Source organism: Condylostylus longicornis, unplaced genomic scaffold (genome assembly GCF_029603195.1).
Source record: "Condylostylus longicornis isolate FDR11 unplaced genomic scaffold, ASM2960319v2 ptg000028l, whole genome shotgun sequence".
Lineage (NCBI taxonomy): Eukaryota > Metazoa > Arthropoda > Insecta > Diptera > Dolichopodidae > Condylostylus > Condylostylus longicornis.
Window position 1 is genome coordinate 3,099,738 of NW_026577997.1, and position 20,923 is coordinate 3,120,660.

At 22.4% G+C, this 20,923-nt stretch overlaps 1 protein-coding gene across 1 annotated transcript in view; it reads right to left on the reverse strand.

Moving 5' to 3' along the window:
* LOC129607674 (allatostatin-A receptor) overlaps positions 1 to 20,923 on the reverse strand; it is a 96,008-nt gene that overhangs the window by 4,255 nt on the left and 70,830 nt on the right. The window contains exon 6 of the mRNA XM_055518826.1: positions 3,800 to 3,955. Within this exon, the coding sequence (XP_055374801.1) occupies positions 3,800 to 3,955 (156 nt within the window). The remainder of the gene's footprint in view (positions 1 to 3,799; positions 3,956 to 20,923) is intronic.

Here is a 20,923-nt window from a genome sequence, read left to right on the forward strand (position 1 = left end):
CATATCTATACAATTTTATTAAAAAACTTAAAAAAAAAAATGCATTTTCCAAATAACATGTAATTTTTAAATTCAGTGGGTTGATTGGTGGTTGGTTTATTTCATGTATTATTCATATATTCTGCGCTCATTATACATACTCGTGAACATTGTATAAATGCATATTTTAAAATTTTTTAGAGAAAATTTCAAATTTCCATTTCGAAAAACAGAAAAAGAACAAAGAATATAATGAAAAAATTATGTAATGTGGTTGATGATTGCATTTAAGATTTAAGATAAATTTAAAGTTGTTGATGAAATAAAAATGATAGAGAAAACTTGCTAAAAAGAACAAAAAATTGTGCATAAAAATGAGTATTACATAAACCCTTAAAGTTTCTTATACATACATATTATATTTTTTTTATATATTTTAAGGATATTTTACAATAGTTATAGGGTATATATAAGAGATTTTGAATAAAAGGGATCTTGAACATATAAAGGGGCCAAATAAACTAAATAAGCATTTTGTATTTTTAAACAATAAAAAAAGAAAAAACAAAAATACCTTATTAATATTTTTATAAATAAAAAATATTTTATTTTTACAATTATATGTGAACATTTAATTTTCAAAAAGGGTTAATAAACACTATTAATTGTGTTTTTTATAAAAAAAAATTGATTTTTTATTTTTAATAAGCACTTATTGTACCAAAAACCTTTTAATAAGGTCAAAAATATTTAAAAAGTGCACACTTTTCGTGCGAAATTCAATATTATTAATTTCATAAAATTGAGAAAAAATTTGAAAAAGTTATTAATTAAAAATTGAATTTAAATTTTGGGTTTAATTTTGTTTAGCATTCGTCGAAAAATTTAAATATTTAAGATACGTATTCTGTTTTATGGCTCGAAATAGTAATAAAAGAAATGAAATGTAAGAAATCAAAGATTTCATCTTGACAATTTATGATTCATTATCAATGTCTGTTAAGTAAATATATAAATTATATTATAATAGAAATTTTTCCATCGCATACAACTTTTACAACATTTAATTGTACAAGTTGCTGCGGATTTGAACAACTTGCCATGTATAATTTATGTACGAAACTTCTTAAGTAAAATATTTTCGATGGCAAGAACAAAAAATAAATCAAAAAAAAATTTGATAACAATAAAATTCTTGATAATCCTTTTTCAAACGATATTATGAAAATTTTCAGTCCTTTAATTATATATAATATTAGTATGAGTGTTATAAAAAAAAACAGTTTTGTGTGTCTATCTTAACCAATTTGTAAAACTTTCTTTAAATTAATTATTCATTTTGTGAATTTTGGTTACAATTACATGAACATTTTAAGATTTGTTTTCAACACTTTCTCTTAGGCAAAAAAAAAAATACACTAATTCTTTGTAATTTGTTGCTTTTCTTTAAGAAATTCTAAAATTTTAGTTTAAAACAGCACATTCTCTTTTTATAAATATATATTTAAGTTAAAGAATATTGAAAATTAATAAAATCTAGGATAAATTAACAGATTAAAAGGCAATTTACTTAATATTTAAATATCGAATAATTAATTTGCAGAACTTTGAGGTAAAACTTTTAATAAATTTGTATCAATCGCATTGTTAATATATATGTCAAAAGGAAATTACATCGTTTTACAGGAGTTTATCATACAAAATTTGAAAATTATAATTTGGAATGTCAACCGAGCCTGTTTTGAACGTCAACCGAGCAGCGAATTAATAGTTTTAATTGAGTACATTTCCAATAAAATTTATTTTCGAAACATAGCACAAATGGCAAGGAATCTCTTAAAATATTATGTTAGAAATATCAAAAGTATATAAAACATTTTCAACTTTTTTCAAATATTCAAGCATATTAGATAATGCCTATATATAACAAACAAGGATACTTTCTTAAAATTCCTTTTTTTTCTTTTTTTGCCTATATACCATTTCATATTTAAAGAAAAAGAACAGGAACTGAGTATTTAGTTAATTTTGTAGAACCGTTTTTTCTTTCGTTCCTTTTTGCATTCTTTTGTATAGATTGTTTTTCGTGTATTTAGACTTGAGTTGATTTTTCTTTTTTTGATATTTTTATAATTTTCTGAATTTGTTTGTTATTTTGGGTTGTTTAGAAGTACTTAAAAAAATTATAAGTAAATGAAATTTCTGTTAAATGGTAAAATTGCTGTGAGAGAAAAAATAAATAAAAAAAAATGAAGGAAAATAATAATAAAGTTCATTTTTTATTAGAACAACTAGTAAAGAAAAGTTTTTTTTGAAACAAGAGTGAAACGCCAGTAAAAAACCAACGCAAAGTGTTTCATAAAATGAAAAAAAAAATGTAAAATAAACTTTTTCATGGTTTATGGTAACCAGTGTTTTCATTAAATTTAGTGTTTGTACACAGTTTGTATATATGTACATTAATATTTTAGAGTATTTTGTAACATAATTTTAAGGATTATAGAAAAGAATTGTTGATAAAAGCATAAATTTTTAGAAAATATTTTCTACTTCAGTTAAATTTTAATTTTTTCTTTAACAGGATTTCTCGTTTATTGCCTCTTATTATTTAAGTATTTTTTTTTTTCTAAAATGCCCATTGGGTGAATTTTGTTCTTTAGGATTTGGTTCATTATAATTGTATATAATCTTTGATGAAAAGGACTCTTAATTAAATAGGAATGTTTAGAGTTTTGTATATGGTACATTTGACAATTTAGACAATAATCAGTTTTCTGCTTTTATTTTTTATCTTGAGAATATGAGAGTAACACTGGATTTTTGTTTTGTTTTGGCTTGGAGGACTTTTTACTCTTGAGGTTAAAAAGGATATTCTTTAAAAATTAAACATTATTCAAATTAATTATGTTTCCTATTTTCCAGGAATTTATAATTTAGTTTTATAAAACAATTATTAAAATAAATTTATTAGAATAAAATATTATGAATTTTTTTAATTCATATAAATTAAATTTACAGCATAAGATTGCGTGTTAATTAAAGTGTTATTAGGTGATTTTTAATTGTACTTGTTGTTTTAAATAATAATATTTGTGAAATTAAAAATAAAAATAATTTAGTTTTAATTTTTAAATATTTAAGAAAAAATTAAATGTAAATTATTATAATCTGTTTTATTTTAGCGTTTTTCTTATGTGCTCATGCCAGCTTTGGGATTGAGAAGTCGAAGATTACTTCGGTTGAATTTGTTTTTGCAAGTTACAAACCTGGAAAATGTTAATGACAGAGATTTAAGTCAGTTAATAAAGGACTCTGGTTGGTTTAAGAGAGAGTGGGGATATGGTGATCCAGCGGTATCATAACGGGTCTACCTGGCCTGGGAATCTTTTGATAGCCGCAACCTGTCACTGTTTTAAGCAAATTAATCTTTTCTTATAAATTTTTTTGTAATATTTATTTAATTACGTTAAAATTATTTAAGTGATTAATGTAGTATTAAAAAAAATAAAATGATTGTAGATGATGTAGAGATGTAGAGATTTTGATAAAATTATAAAATTTAGTTACACATGAAAAGTACTTGGTTATTTTTGAATTATACTCTTATAAATAAATATGATTTTATTTAGTTTTTCAAAATGGGAAGTACTTGTCTTTGTATTTTAGTTTTTAATAATTCTTTGGATTAGACTAATTAACATAATTTCAATTATGTTTCAGTATAAAGATAATTCATTTCTTTTTGTAATCTTCATAGTATTAAGATTTTTGAATAATTAATTTTAGTTAAATAAAAAAATTTAATTGAATTTATACTTACTTTTCTAAATGCCTTACGAAAATTATCTGATAGAAACGCATATAAAATTGGATTAACACATGAATTCGTATACGCCAGTACATGTGCAGTTATTTGACATATTACTGCAAATAATGAATTATTGTACAATTCTAATGATTTTAGCACCAAAATAATCTGAAAATAAATTTGTAAATTTAAAAAAAATCATTAGTAATGTTAATAATTGGTTGATTTTTTTATATATTTAATTAAAAATTTAAATAAAAATTTATATAATATGTAAAAATAATATTAATTATACTAATTGTTCATTATAAATTTTATTTTATTTTCATATTTGACACACAAAAAATTCTGCTGAATAAGTAGCTAATATGCTTTTCCATTTTATAAATAGCTGATGGTTAAAAATTTATAATATTAATAAATGAGCAGATGCTAATGGCAATCATTTTATATCAAAAAAGAAATCTATATGAATTATAAATTGGTGTGGATAAGGTGAAGAACAAATGTATTCAAATTATTTAGAACAACATTCAAATTATTCGGGACATAGAACATAATAACTCGTATTAAATTACCAAAGTGAGAGGCAATTTATTTTTGTGGAATGGAAAAAATATCTGTTTTTTCAATACGATTGCTGAGAAGCTGAGAACAAATTAAGAAATCCATATTATATATTAAGAGCAACTCACAAGCATTATGTAATTTATAAAATGCAGCCAGACATAAGATTGCAACCATTCTTTGTAGATAATATCAAGTTTTGAATTATAATTAATATATACTAATTAAATAAGAAAATTAATATTTATTGGTCGTTAAAACCGATTAAATTTTTAATTGAAAATTACTATAAATATGTTCTTGTAATGAAATGAAATAGTTGATTGCAATTGTAATTTATTGAGAAATATTTTCATCTATTTATTGCTGATTACTAGAATTCAAAAATATGTAATTATATAATATTTACATATATAATTTTTAAAATTTTATTGATAGATATTATTGTAAGTAATTGCATAATAATACAGTGTCCCACTAATAATTGTAGTTTTAATTGTAGATAGTAATTGTATAATAAAGTAGTCAGCTCTGTTTTCATATAAAACAAAATTGTATATTAAATGAGTAGTTTATATAAGTTATTTATATCCTATAAAATTTACTAAAGGTATAAGCTTGTTATTTCGATGCTCGATCATCGAAATATATTCCACCAGGTTATCTGAAAATTATTATTAAGCTAGATTTTATAAAAATAATGACTTAAAGGAGTATGAAATAATTTGTAGTTAGTGTCAGCATATATAAATAATGCATATATCTACTGTATTCGATAATTATAAATTATATAATTATTGTTAATTTAAGTTTTTTTTATAGATTTTTTGTACTTAATTCATTCAACAACTTTATTTATTAATCTCTTTATAATATTTATTTTAATTCAAATGAAATTTCATTTTTATAATTTGTAAAATGATGTAAATGCATTGCAAAAATTATTATAAAATGTTAAAACCTACAATATAAATTATATTATATTATTAAATTCTTTTTATATTTCAAAAATTCAATACGTTTTTTTGGTATTGAATTAAAATTTAACTAATTAAAATTCGAAATAATGCGTGGGTTCTTTTGATCTATTAGGAATTAAGTATTTAATTTTATATTTTACATTTATTTTTAAAATCTATCAAATATGAAAATATGAATTGTAAAAATAAGTATTTTGAATGAATATTATAATTATATTTAAAATAAAAATTATTATTGAATTAAATTTAAAAGTTGTTTATGCGGGTAGAAAAAAATTTGCTAATTTGCAATTTGAAAATATTATTTTTGATATTTAAGTATGTTATTTGCTAATTTATTAACTTTATTTGTGTAATAATGTGTTCTTTGGAATTTCTCGATCATAGAAATGGAAAAGTTGTCAATATATTTAAATAATTAAAAATTCAATTTTCTTATTTATTGATGCAAAAATATGTTAATATATTATTTTTATTTAAAATCAAATATACAATTGATTAAAAATTTATAACATTTTGGGCAAATATACTGAAAATCGTATAAAAAATTGTTTAAATCTTTAAAATACTTCAAAAAATTATATATATACATAAATATCATTATTTTTTATATTACGTTTATGATTTTATAGGTAATTTTAATGAAATAAGTAATAATTTTTAAATTAGATTAAATTTTAAACATTTTTTAATGTAATAGTAGCTATAAATAAATTGAGGAAGTCATAAAAAATTTGTATTTCCTTTTATAGATGTGCTTATGATATAAATTTAATAAATTAAGTAAATAAATATTTGACTTATTTAACCAAAAATAATTACAAATTAATATTAATTTTTCATTTCACCACCTTTATATTAATAATTTGATGCAATATAATTATTTATTATATAAAAGAAGATGTGAAAAATATATTAAAATATTCTGTTATTAAAGCTTAATATAAAAATTACGACTTTGATTAACAAATTTTTTAATTTAATCCTCAAATTTTATTATAAAAATTAGAAAAAATCAATAATAATATTAAAAAATTAAAAAAAAAATTTCTTGCATAAATTATATTTGAAGATTGATTTGATTCGTTTGGTAGTAATAAGCTAAGAAAATGGCAATATAAAATATGCTTAGAGTATAAGTGTTATAAGGATATCTTTTAAGACTCATATTTTCAATTTTAAGATATACTATATATCGTATTTGCCTGTATCAAAATTATACATTTCAGTTTCTATACATTGGTTACTCGATTTGTTATAAATTTAAATGTAAAACCATTATACAATTTATGAGAGCCTTTACTTTTCATTTAATACAAAATATTATGAGAAAAAATTACGTGTTTGCAATGTAATAATTTTCTATATTATTAATTTTAATTTTAAAAGGCCATAAAAATTTAATCATTATTGCTTGATTCAATTTTATACATATATTTCTAATTTTAAATATCTTATATATGTACGATTATGGAAAATTTTTTAATAATTTTTTCAAAACAAAAAGTGGTTGATTTTTTTTTAGATAATGTAGGGTACCCTAGACTCAACAGTACTCACGCAGTAGGGCGATGGAATGGCTCCAGATGAGCTTGAAATATCAACAGACATTTTGTTTCTTAAGCTCTCTTTCTGGAATTATGTGACCTCTATGTTAGAATTTGTGAAAATCATCTACAATTTTTTTAAATTTTTATTGATATTTCGGAAATATAGAGAACCATCTAGTTTTAAAACTCATAGAATTGTTCGTCTGGATTTGATTCGATCACTCTACGGCGTGAGTACTGTTCGGACACCCTGTTTTTATCACAAATGTCCTTCCATTTTTATAATATGAGTCCTATATATTTTTTAATATTTGATAGATGTTTAAAAAATTATGATATAATATTTTCATTGTTATTAGGACAAAAATCGAGTTTTTTTTTATATTATTATAGAAAAATTTATGGAACATTTATTATATTAAAAAAAATTTTCAACATTTTTAAAGAAAAATATTAAAATTGTGGAACGAAAATTATTTCTAATGCATTAAGTTTATTGCCCATGAAGCCCATGAAAAAAACCAAAAAAAAAAAATTATACTTAAATTGTTAATGTTGTATTTCTTTTAAAATGTTATAAAAATTATAAAATGTTTCTTATAATATATTTTAGATGTTGTATATTTCGATTAGATTAATAAGTACAGCCATTTAATATTTGATATACAAAATATTTGTATTTTTTTTAGCAATATTGTAATGTACACTAAAGGCCTTATAAATATTTCATATTAAATCAAATTAGTTAAAACTGAATTATCAAAATTTAATTTGATTAACTATGTCATATTCTATAGGAACTAATGCTTAACTCTTGTTTAAAATATTTGAAAAACAAGAATTTTCATTCGATTTTCATTAAAAAAATGGACTTTATGCTTAAGGATGTCTACGAATCACAGAATTTTCAAACATTAATAAGTACTTAAATGTTCAATCATCTGAATTGTTGAAAGACTTTGTAAAGTATATTAATCCCCCATTCCTCTGTAGTGAAAAATGAATCCCCAATGTCACATTTCATTTCATTTTTTTTGGAATTTTATTCTTGTAGACACTTTTTCTTTTAAAATTCTGCTGGGAATTAAATGGAAAAATTTTCTTTTTGTATTTTTTTTTGTATTTTCTCCAATATTTTATAGTCAATTTATCATAATGATTTTATTTAATTATTCCCATTTAATGTTCGCATAATCGCAAAATGGTTTTTGAAAACAATTCATCAAAATTTAAATTCTTTTATGTCTTTACAATTTCAGTCATTCTAAAATGTTATTTAATATTACACATCGTTCATTTTTGTTATAAAATTTTAATTTTGGAAGGCGTCTTTGTATAAAATAGTAGAAAAGACATTTATTTTAAAAATAAGAAATGACATTTTTAATTTTTCAGCAACTTTTTTGTTTTGTTGAAACAAGATTGTGAAACGAATCAAATTTCCAAAAAATTAAATTGAAATTGTAAGAGAAATGACAGGAAAATTATAGTATTGAAAATCAGGATATGGATGTGGAGCTTTTCATTTTCCGTGTGTAAAGAATTAAGTAAAATGAACACTTATCTTTCAATACACTTAAAAGTTACGAATTATAAGGTTGACAAGTTGATTGAGTTGATTGATTAAAATTGAGGCTTGATTTAGGAATTTATTAATATAGTAAACATTGGATTGAAAGATGATTCGAACCATAATTGCAAAACAGAATTTCAAGTAAGTAAAAAGCATTACGATTTAGTGAAAGATATACATACATATGTATAGAAGTTAAGAATTGATGTGCACACATAAAATTCAATGGTTTTTTCTCTAACTTTGCTAGCTTATTTATTTATCGTTTGAATTTTGAAAGTCATTTCAATTTGATAACGAAATTAATATTCTTAGGGTACTTGCATCAGGAGGATAATAAACTTTGTATATTATGTCAGTTTAGTAAACTAAATCCTTTTAAACAAAAAAAGAAGAAACAAAGAGCAAATAACTTTTTACACTCCTGCTGTAATGTTTGTGTGGTAGATAAGTGAACCACAAAAAAAAAAGAGAGTGTATATAATTTGTATTAAGAACCACACAACCAGAAATCTTGAATTTTATGAATTAAAAAATAAGTAAGTAACTATTATGCAATATAAATCTTTCTCTTTTCAACTTATTCTAACATTTTAAATATTCAAGGATATTCTAGGACAGCTTTAAAAGAAAAAAAGATGGAATCGCGAAAGGGTGAAAGTGAAGGGAAAAAAAGAACTCTTAATATTGCCACGTTTATGATCCTGTTATACTTATGTTTATCCTTAAAAACCAAACTTTTTTTCTTTATTTTATTTCGGATTATATTATTTTATATACACTTTATTTTTCTTCTTTATATTATTTTTTAATATTGCATCAGAATAATATACCAAGCGATGCAGTAGAAAAACGTTCCTACGTGATTTTAACGATGTGATGTTATTGAGTTGCATTTTAATGCAAAATGATAACATTTAGTAGAAAACCGCAAAAAAAAAAAGTTTTAATAGAAATTCTTATTTACTTCAAGATTTTAAGTAAAAACCTTCGGTATAAAAAAATAAATGTGACATTTATTTATTTTATATGAACTTTTGAATCTTTTCAATTGCATAACGATAGGGGTGTCTACTTAGAGTAGAATTTATAAATATCCGCGTAGCCGGTAACTAGTAAATTTAGCTAATCTGTTAGCCAGTTAGCTGAAGAGATTTTCGTACAAAGAGTAAATAATACGGAAAATTGCATAATGTTCTGAACTTTTAATAACAAACTAAAATTCGGGCAAATGGGTGTTGCGTTTTATTGATGATTTATGTTTGTTGTGTAGCTATCATTATTCTTTCTGTTGCTGAAAATATATTTGAATTCTGCTGTAGCAGAATCGATTCAAATGTTAGTGATGCACTTAGTGTGTTATATCGAAAAATTGAATTTTATAAATATTGTTGATTTTATAAATATTGTTGGTTGAAAAATGAAGTTAATTAAATGTTGCTAATTCTATTCCGTATACAATTTATTTGTAATAATTACTTATGCTCAGCTGTTTTTGAAATATATTTATACATTTGACATTTCGTGGTGCTGGAGTGAACATGGTTGAATTTTGAATATATTTGTGTAAATAATTAAAAAATATTTCTGTAAGAATTAAGAAATAATAATTAATAATATTCAAGAAGAAAGAATAAGAAATGATATGGATCTAGTATTGAAGGCAAGATACATAATGAACAGAGGGCTTGAAGTATTGAGCAGTAGTTTGAAGAAATGAACACGGGAGAATTCTGGGAATATTGGTGTTTTAGTAGATAAGTAAATATATTTTTTTAGGTATGTAGGTATGTTATGTACATGTATATATTTGTCGGCTTTTTTGGTTGAAGACTTCAGTATTGAACAAAAGAGACTTGGAAGAAACTACATAAATAAACCCTAAAGGATTTGGAAGAACGTAACTTTAATATTTAATTATTTCAATCGGTTTCGATTATTCTACAACCCAAATTTCAATCCTTTTCTTAATGTGAATAATACAAAAGCTCATTGAAAATACAATGAGATTGTCAGAAAAAGACTAGCACTAGACCATAATTATAGTATTTGTTGACCAATTCATGAAATATCGATTGGAATACATAAAAGGATTAAGAGATCACTTTTAATTTTGTTTAAGTAATTTTTAAAGAGATGTACAGAAAATATCTATCACTTAAAAAACAACTTGCATTTAATATAATCAAGTGCCATAAAGTATACAAATAAATCCTTGTTATTTTTTGTAGAAGCTTTTAAAATTTTAAAACACCATACTATATAGTAAAAATAGTTACTTATAATTATTATTATAGCAGTTATGCTTATTTAAACTAATATTCAACATGATCGCATTAAAAAAAAGCAAAAAACTTAATTCAATTTATATCTTTTTTAGATTTAAAGTTTCAAATAAGGATATTCGTCTTGGTTAAGTTAAATGAATTTTAGTAATCTTTTTTTTGAAATTTTTAACAAAACTTTATTCAACTTTTAGAAAAGATGAAAAAATAAATCAATAAAGTATACAATGTAGAATAAGAACACCCTTTACATAAATTTAAATTAACTTGAAATGCATTTTTGTTTTTAAATATTCCTGTTGTTTTTGAAGATGATGAAGAAGAAGAAAACAAAGTCATGAGAATTAAATTGAACATGATGGGATTTTAGTAATACATATATAAATCACCTTTATCACATAATACTGTTTTTTTTTTCCATCATTGTGAATTAAGAAAACTCCCTTGATTAAAAAATTATTTCTTAAGATGATTATGGATATGATAAGTAATCTAAAAGGGTTTTTTCAATATGTACAAATATAGAGACTTATGGTCTCTACCCCAAAGGAATATAATATAATGTATTTACTTAGAGAATAATAATAAATGCATTTACTTAGAGTATATATAGTAAGAATCTAAAACTGGGAGTTTATTTGAAAAAATTTAAAATGGTGTCAATATTCTTTTAGGGTAATAAAATATTCTTATATGAACAAATTTTGGGTGTGGTTCTTCTATTTTATTTGTATATTTTACTAGAATGTATTTAAAATTAGTATAACAATGTAATAAATTATGTACTTTATGTTTTTGTATTCTTGATATCATGAAATTTTCAAATATGTTATGCAAAATAGAGTCATTTATTTGCAAAAGTAAATGAGAGCTTGGTGTATTTGAATTGCATAAGGAATGCCAATTATATGGACATAGTATATTTCAAAACAAAAGAATTTTAAAACACTTTAATATAAAATATAATACTAATATTTTTAAAAGCTCATTGTAACATTTTGAAAAACATTTTCAAAAATTTTGTCTTTAATATTTCCATGAATATTATTTAGGAACTACTTTGACCTCAGTCATTAACCGTATTATTATCATTTGAGCTGTGTTAAATATTAGTTTTAAACAAAAAATTGTGTGATCTACTAAAAAATATAATATAATAACCAACAAATTTAATCAATAATAAGTACTCTAAATCCAATTTTAAATTTAAAATTATTGTTTATATACAATTTGTATCAAAAACATAGTAAAATTTAATTTCCTTCTTATTTAAAAAATAACAGGAAAATCTATATTTCCTTTTCAAGTTATCTAATTTTTTCCTATTAGAATTGATTTTCTAATTTTGAATGGCGCAGTTTGTATTATAAAATTCAATACAGTTTATATTCTTTATTATATACAGGAGTATAATTATAGTTATTATAATATGTTTACAATCATTTAGATAATCGGAATTATTTTGATTTAAAATTCTTTTACATATACAAAATAACTTTGTTTTCCATCAGCATGAAAAATTAACGCGATTTGCGTTAATTTCATTTAATTTCCGTCAATTCATGCTAAAAATATTATACTTGTACATGGGGTTTATATTGTATGATTTATTTTAAAATACAATTTGAAATTTTCAGAAGCAACATGTGAGCAAGATGAAAAATAATGTTATTAGATAGAATTTTCAAAATAATTGGAATTTGAATTAAAATTTTTACGTATTCAAATTTCATACTGTGAATAGAATGCTTTGTTGAATAGTTTAATACTATTGTCTTTTCTATAATATGAAACGTATATTTTGTTATCCGAAGTGAAATACAGTATCAAAAGTTTAAAGTTTAAATATACATTTTGTGTTAAATAAAATAAAATTTTTAAAATTGTAAAATTTTATATGTATTATATGCAAACTATCAGTTTGCTAAAGTACCACAGCATATTTCAATAAATTACCTTAATAATAAAATTTTGGTTTTACTGTAGCAATTCTAAAATATTTCTTGATTTTTAATATTTTCATTTTTATTTTTTGAAATTCAAAATAAAATATTATCTTGGTTCTGTTGATTCTGTGTACCAATAATAAAAGTATAATATCCTGCTGACATTTTATATTTTGTATATCCTTTGTAAAATGATAAAAACGATTGATATTAAAAGGACATGTTCACTTTTATATTTTGATATGTACATAAACACTATCAAAATACATACAATACTATTATGTATTTTTCTTTTGATAAAAGAAAACTGTTTTGAATATTTAAAATAAAAGCAAAAGAGCAAAAGAAATGATTCGGAAGGAAATTAAAAAATAACACAGGGGACTCCATATACATATGTATAAAATAATAGCAAAATGTTATGGGAACGGAAATAAAAAACTGAACATATATGAAAAGCTATTTATTATGGCATTGTTTACAGCTGCAAACTTATACACAAAAATATAATAAAATATAAATTTTTTACTTTAGAAAATATATTTTTATTTAAATATTTCAATTTTTCAGATGAACTGTTTTAGAAAAAAAAAAGAATTAAAATAAAATGTTTTTTTTATTTAATTTTAATTTAATATTTTTAAATATTTTTAATATTGTAGATCTGCGGTAAGAAATTTTGGTTGCATGCGAAAAGTAAAAAACTAATGTGGAATTTGAAGCAAGATATATTGGATAAGACAGATGGCATGTTTTATTTTAGATGAGATGGATAAAAATGTGATTGTGAATACTAATTTGAAACAATGACTCGAAATTTATAAAAACACACTATCAAAAAGTTAAAATTTAATTAAATGTTTATACATTCAAGACGCTATTTGGAAATTATAAGGAAATTCTGACAATATTTTGTTTTATAATAATCAATGTTATGATTGAATTTTTAGGTTTAAGTTAAATTTTTGAATTCGATTTCATGATAATCACGATTTATTAAGGTTTTAAATTTTACATGATTTTTTTTCCCCACTTATATTTAAAATAAATGATCCAGGAATATAAAAATGTTATAATTTTCAAAAAAAAAACAAATCGCAATCAAAATTTAACGGAGCAATCAGATTTTAAAATAAATTTAAGGAATTTATTAGTTTTTTTTTTATAATCTTAACAAATTTTATTACGGAATTTAAGTTTATATTTAAGGATTCGAAGATATACATAGTTATAGTAATGTGAAGATAATGTGGAGATAATGTGATTCAAAATTTTCTATGAAAATTTTATAATAGTCACGAATTTTTATCATTTATTTTTATACATCATTATACATATTGAAAAAAAAAGAGGAAACAAAAAGGATTTAAACACAACATAGAAAAATATGCTTTGCGATATTTCTTAAAAAAAAAAAAACTATTAACAATTTTAAAAGAACATTAATTTCATTCTAACCCCAACTACTTATAATTGAAGAAAAATATTTAAAATTATTTAATTTGATCTAAAAGAAGATAAGGCTAAAGGCTTAATATATTAAAAACTTGGAGTACATTGGTTATACAACTAAAATTAAATATTTTTATATTGGTCTATATGCTAGGAACGGATTTTAAGTGTGAGGTTTTCTTAGCATATATTTTTTTAAAAACATTGAAATTGAATTATTTCTTTTTGTATCATACGTCAGGAAGTAATATTCATGTGAGATTGTAAGAATCTCTGCAGAGTTCTGACTGAAATTGTAAACTCAAAAGTTATTTGAAGAAGTCGAATCTGGACGTTTATTTCTTGGAGAGATTTGTATGAGTTTTCTAACATATTTTGCGGAGTGGAGCATTGATTCACAAAAGAACGGAGTTTCTGAAAATATGACCTATAGCCGTAATAGGTTCTCTTATATTTTACAATCTTTACAACCCTAGTGAACGGATTTATACATTTTGATTAATTTTACCAAATTACCAAAATATTAATATAGAAAGACAAAAAACCTACTTCTACTGGAAAGATTTCTCATACTAACAGATCACAAAAATAAGTACATATATGCGGAAGGGATGAAAAAACTTAATTTATTTATATAATTGGTTCTACATTTTAATATTTTTTTTTTTTTTATTTTTTATATGGAATTTACTTTTTGTTAAAATAAACCTTGAATTAACTTCCTACGTAACACACTTCTATACATTACGTTGTACATAACGTAAAAAACTTCCATTTTTGTAAAATTTTTAATGATTTTTTCATTCAAACGATTCAGGGATTCCCTATAATTCTCAGCGGTGAATTGAAAATTCAAAAATTATAATTTATTTTTATTATAGCACTGCGTGAGATTACACAAAAGCTTTATTTTTTTTTTATAAAATTTTGTTTTATTCTTTTTTGAAAATTTTCCAATTGTGATTTACTTACAATTTGAAGGTAAAAAAATTTAAATTTTTGTTTCATTCACTGAGTTTTTTTTTTTCTAGAAAACGTTGGAAAATATAATAATGCATATATAGGGGAAATTCAGGGAAAAAAAGGAGGTGTTTTTCTATTTAATAAAATTCTTAACTTTCAATAAATTCATTAATCTCAATTTTTAGAGATGTGAAAGAGATTTTTTCAAAAAAAATCAAAATAAATAATTTTAATTCCTTTTTTATTTTAAAAAGTGTAGGCCGATTTAAATATATAAGGATAACTTGAATGGGAAATCACTTTTTTTTTGTGACTAACTTGGTAAATAGTGAAGTGATGAATTTAAATTTAGATTTAATTAATAATTTATAATCAGTTTTGCAAAAACCAATATTATATTTTCATAGAATTCAAAAATTTCATCTTCTTCATTATTATTTTTACGATTTAAATTATAGGAATAGCTTTAGATTAATGGACTAGTTATTGAAATTAAATTATTTGTTTTTAAAATTGCATTTATATTAAAATTTTTCTTTTCTCCCGTAGGGAAACCGATTCCCTTAGGCTGTTCTCAAGTCGATCCATAGGACATTTTGCAATTTCCATCCCAACTATACATTAGAACTATATGTATATCTAGATCCCTGGAAAATTGCAATATTGCAGCTACCTCAAGCCTCGAGAATTCCATCGTAAAAAACAAGAGTAACAAAGCGTCTTCTGAAGCATCTCATAGTAGTAGGCTTGTTACCGCCGCGCATTCACGCAATAAGTGCTATAATTACATGCATATATACATACATACAATGTATATTATGTATAAAATAATGGTAAAAGCATTAAATACAAAGATAAATAAATTTTAAATATTTAAAATCCAATCAAATAATTATTTTAACTTAAAATCAAATATTGGTCTTTTTTTATTACAAAACAAAGGAAAAATTGCTATTTTAAAAATTGGTAATAAAATATTTTTTTATATTTATTTCTTTTTATCTTGCTAATTTATTTGCCATTACACAAAGTTGAAGAAAAAAAAATTAAAAATAAAATCCAATCAATTTTAATTTTACAATTTTTTTTTATATAAAATAAATTTAAATTTATTAAAATAAAAATAGAAATTTGGTTTATCTATACATTTGGTTATCTGAATAAAATTTATTTATCAAATCGTGTTCGTCCACTTGTTATTGCTTGCTCACTAGCTTGTTTGCCAGTTGAAACAGGCTTGTTATTCAGAAAATCTTGAAAAAGCTCAAAAATTTTCCTTTCAGTCTGTATTGTATTCTCTATTCAAAATTTGTTATACAAAAAAAAGATAATTTTAAGCTTGAAGTACTAAAAATAAAACAGAATATTTGTTTTTATACAGGCCAGGCCTACTTTATGTTGTCATTCGATAGAAAACTCATTAATTCCAAAAAAAAAAAAAATGCTTAATTGCGATATTAATAATGACCTTAATATTTTTTGCTTACAGGGTTATTCTTAAATAAAAATTGAAAATTTTAATTTTAAATCATTAAAACTATGTATAAATTTCGTTTCTATAAGAGTCCCTAACGCATTTGAATATGTTGTCAGCTGTGAAAACTTAGAATTTCGTTCAATTCATGCAATCTTAAGAAAGAGCGTTGCTACAATTTCATGCAAAATAATAATTTCAGCAGAGTTTTTTCTTAATCCCTTTAAAATTGAGGACGTGAGGTTTTCAAATGAAAATATAACTTGGAGTATATATCGTTATTCAATGCCAAGGTGAAAGAAGTTAGCTTTTTATTAAAATTTTAATAATTTTTAAAACATACGAAATGAACAATATTGCAAATTTAAAAAAAAATTGAAGAGAAGAAATTTCCTTTTGTATTATTTCTCTTTTTCATTATAATTTTTTTATTATCTATTCACAATACCTTGCTTCCAGAGTATATGGTGTGTAATATTCATAGAAATTTTTTGTTTTTTGGAATTTATTATTCAGTCTCTAATCACTTTTCATCACTATCATAATCATAATCATCATCATCATCATGACTTCTATTATTTCACTTGTATAATAATTTAGAATTTATAACCTAACCGAAAATAACAGTAAACGTTTATATGACAAGGTATTTATGATAATAAATAATTTATCGATTTTAAGACTTTGTATAGGTGCTACCCATTCTGGTGTATTCTATAGTATTTCCGCTTCTATGAAATATCTATAAGTATGTTTTTTTTTTATTCTTTCTCCTTAAAATACAGAATTCATTTAAATTATAAATTATCAGAAGGGCTATAAATAAGATAAAAAAAAAAATTAAATAAATAAGTTATAAGATTTATCTTATGGGATGTGAACAAGCACATTTCTAAAAGACGATTGCAAAAAAGTATAGATAAGTAAGCGATTGTAAGAAAATTTATGTGAGAAAATTAAAGGTTGCTTGCAGAGTAGAGCATATCATATGCAATTCTGTTCTGTGCTATTAATTGATAATTTAAATATATTCAGGAAGTTTGTGTTTAAATTTTTTTAAGAAATCAATGGGTTAATGAGAATGACGCCAAATGGGCATAATTTTTTTCTTTATCTATATATTTCAGTTATAATTAAATGAAGGACGATTTCTTTCTTTCTACAAATTAGTTACGCATGTTGGTGTCAAAATATTTAAGAATATGAGCTTGTATATTTTATTTAAAAAAAAAAATATCACGCGCTTAGTTTTGGAAAATAAATCAATTCCAAACATATTGAGATTGAGACAATATTGTCGCTATTATTTACTTTTATTTATTAAAATTAATAATATTTTATTATACATTTATTAATTGAAACGTTTCCTCTCCCAAAATCTCTATTTAATTAGAAAAATGATTTGTTTCTGAAAATAACAAAGTAAATATTTCATTAATTTTTTAAACCAATGTATAATTTAATAAGATTATGCTTATATTTTGCCAGAAATAAATTTATAAAATATTAATCGATTTCAGAAAAAAATTCTAAATAATTAATAATTCAAAATTTTTTGCGTTTTTTCTTTTTCAGTGGAAATTTAAGAAAATAAATTATTTAAAATTTATTTTAATGTTTTTGGAACGTTGCGGTTAATATTTATGAGTTAATAATTTAGTTTCAATATGATTTTGAGTTGGAATCGCGAATATTATGTTGAGAATTTTTTCAAAAACAAACATGAACTAATTAATTATAAATATAATTAAATTAATTTAAATAAAATATAGAAAGAAATGCAAGTAGACAATGTATATAGAAAAATTATATAATGATTAGTTTTTAAATTTAATTTATAAGAGTGATTTACTTCAAAATGTCTTTAATAATTGGAATAACGTGCAATTGTAATAGGCAAGTTTTATGAATTTTTCATTTTTGTCCTATAACATAAGGGAGAATTTATGAGGAAATCTCAATCTTTAAGTAAAAGTCCTTACTATTAGAATAAATATTCTTGAATTTATTTGATCAAAAATATTCTCTGCTTTCTTTCAAAATCAAACTGATGGTAACACTACATGTCCCACCGGATTTATCATTTTATATATGCAAAATTTTTAAATTAAGCCGCCTTAAAAATCATTGGTACCATGACTACGACCATGATATGATACTAAAAAGATGATTTTTTGTTTCCAAAGCGATTATTAGAAGTGGGAAATATATGTATGTATATATAATTAGAACAATAAGAAATCAAAATGATTATGTATATAGTTGAGGGGGAACTCATAAATTCTCGAACATTATTTAGAAAAAATGATTGTTGTAGTGAAAAAAATAATTTTTATTGTTGTTATCAACAATATCAAATTAAAATGAAAAAAAAAATAAACCATTACCATTTTTGATATTTCGGAAGATGTTGTGCTTTATTTTAATGTTTTCTGTTCTTGAAAAACAAAAGCATTCATTTATACTCTTAAGGGACTTTTTACTTATATTTAAATTTCTTTATTTCACGCTAAAATCACGAAGCGTTTGTTATCATTTTTTTTTTAAATACTTTTAGATTTAAAATTTAGTTGAGTTGGTGGAATTAAAATGATAAGATATTAAATTTTAATTTGTTTTCAGATTACATAAAGATTTAATTTCATTATGGAATCTGCATGTATTTTATTACGCATTTTTATACAAGTTTATCCGTAAATTAAAGTGTTTTCTTTAAAAATTTTAGACTTTAAAGTAAAATTCGAAATCGTGGTTGATTTTCTAAAATCTAAGAAATATAAGCAGTATTGAAATGTTCGCTTTGCTATTTAATAGAAATTTTTGGTCATCAAAAAAATTTTCAATATATCTGAAAATATTTGACCAAATACGTTTTGCATAACCTAAAAAAATTCGTAGCTATGTATGTAATTTCCCTAGAATTTTTCATTGAAAGTTCCTGTTTGAAGTTGATGTTATCTAGTCAAAATTAGATTCCAAGTAAAAAGAATTTGTTTTCGTAAAAATTACATTTAAGTTTTTAAATTTAAATTTATAAATTCTAAAATTTCTTTAAAGCTTCCATTTTTTATTCATTCATTCGCATTCTTTATTTTATATCAGGATTTCTTTTTAAACGGGATTAATAGTCTTGTAAGAAAATCTTAAACAAAACAAAAAAAACCCAAAATATAAACGATGAGATAAAAAACTTTAACGTATTTGTTATGAAAGATTTCAAAAATTGAGAAACACCAGAAATATAAAACCATTCAAATAGAATACGACGGGAAACCAAAAAAAAACGCGAATCAGAAAGAAAAACTGTTTGCGGTTTGTTATAATGTCGCGCTACGCCATAAAAAAAGCATTTTGTAAAAGGAACAGTTACAAAAAAAAATGCCTTTAATAAAATGGTCCTTTAAAGGGGGTTAGGCTCTTTAAATGATGGAAGGAGGCATGATAATATTGAAAAGAGTAGAAGCAAGTGGCAGAGAAAAAGGAGTGGGGAAATAATAAAATTGGATCAAATTTAAGCTTAAAGTTCTTGTTTATTTATTATGCTATATCTAAAGAGAAACTGTATTGTTACATAGTGACGTACATATAGTATTAATGACTCTTTGGAGTTTATAATTAAAAATTCTAGTAACAAAAAAGAAAAGCTGCTTTCGAGTACAATACCCTTTTCAAGTAAAAAAAAAAAAGAATTGCCACATTTTAAATTTAAATTGATAGAAATTTTTTTTTAATATAAAAAAAATTTAAAAAAAATTTGAGGTAAGTGAGAAATAAATTACAATATGCAAGAAAAACATATGATTTGAACAAGTTGTAATCGATTGCATTTTAAAAAAAATGTCCAAATTGAATTTTGTGTAATCAAATTCATATAAAATGAGTTTTTTTTTTTGTAACTCTATTGTTATTGTAAATCCTCTGTGTACATTATTCGTGTATAACGACCCCAGTATAATTTTCCATGTCATATTAGTTTTGTAATATTTTATCTAATTATCCTTCGGTTATTGATAATAAAATAATGATTGTCAATCAAAATTATCGTTACGGAAATTTTATTAATATTAAAGGATTTTTAGTTTTCGATTCTGTTTCGCACACACATAGTTATATTTTCATTAATATTTGGATTAATTTTATAGAAAAGAAATTTTTTTCAAATTTAAAAAATTCAAAAATTATTTACTTTTTATTTTAGCTGAAATTTAACTGAAAGAAATGAATTGATATCAAAGATGGATGATGAATTGATTGATTTCAAGTTCATAAAGTTCAAGAATTCTTTTAAACTTTAAAATTCTGAGAGAATTGAAAAGCGATTCAATAAATCGATAGAAAAAACATAA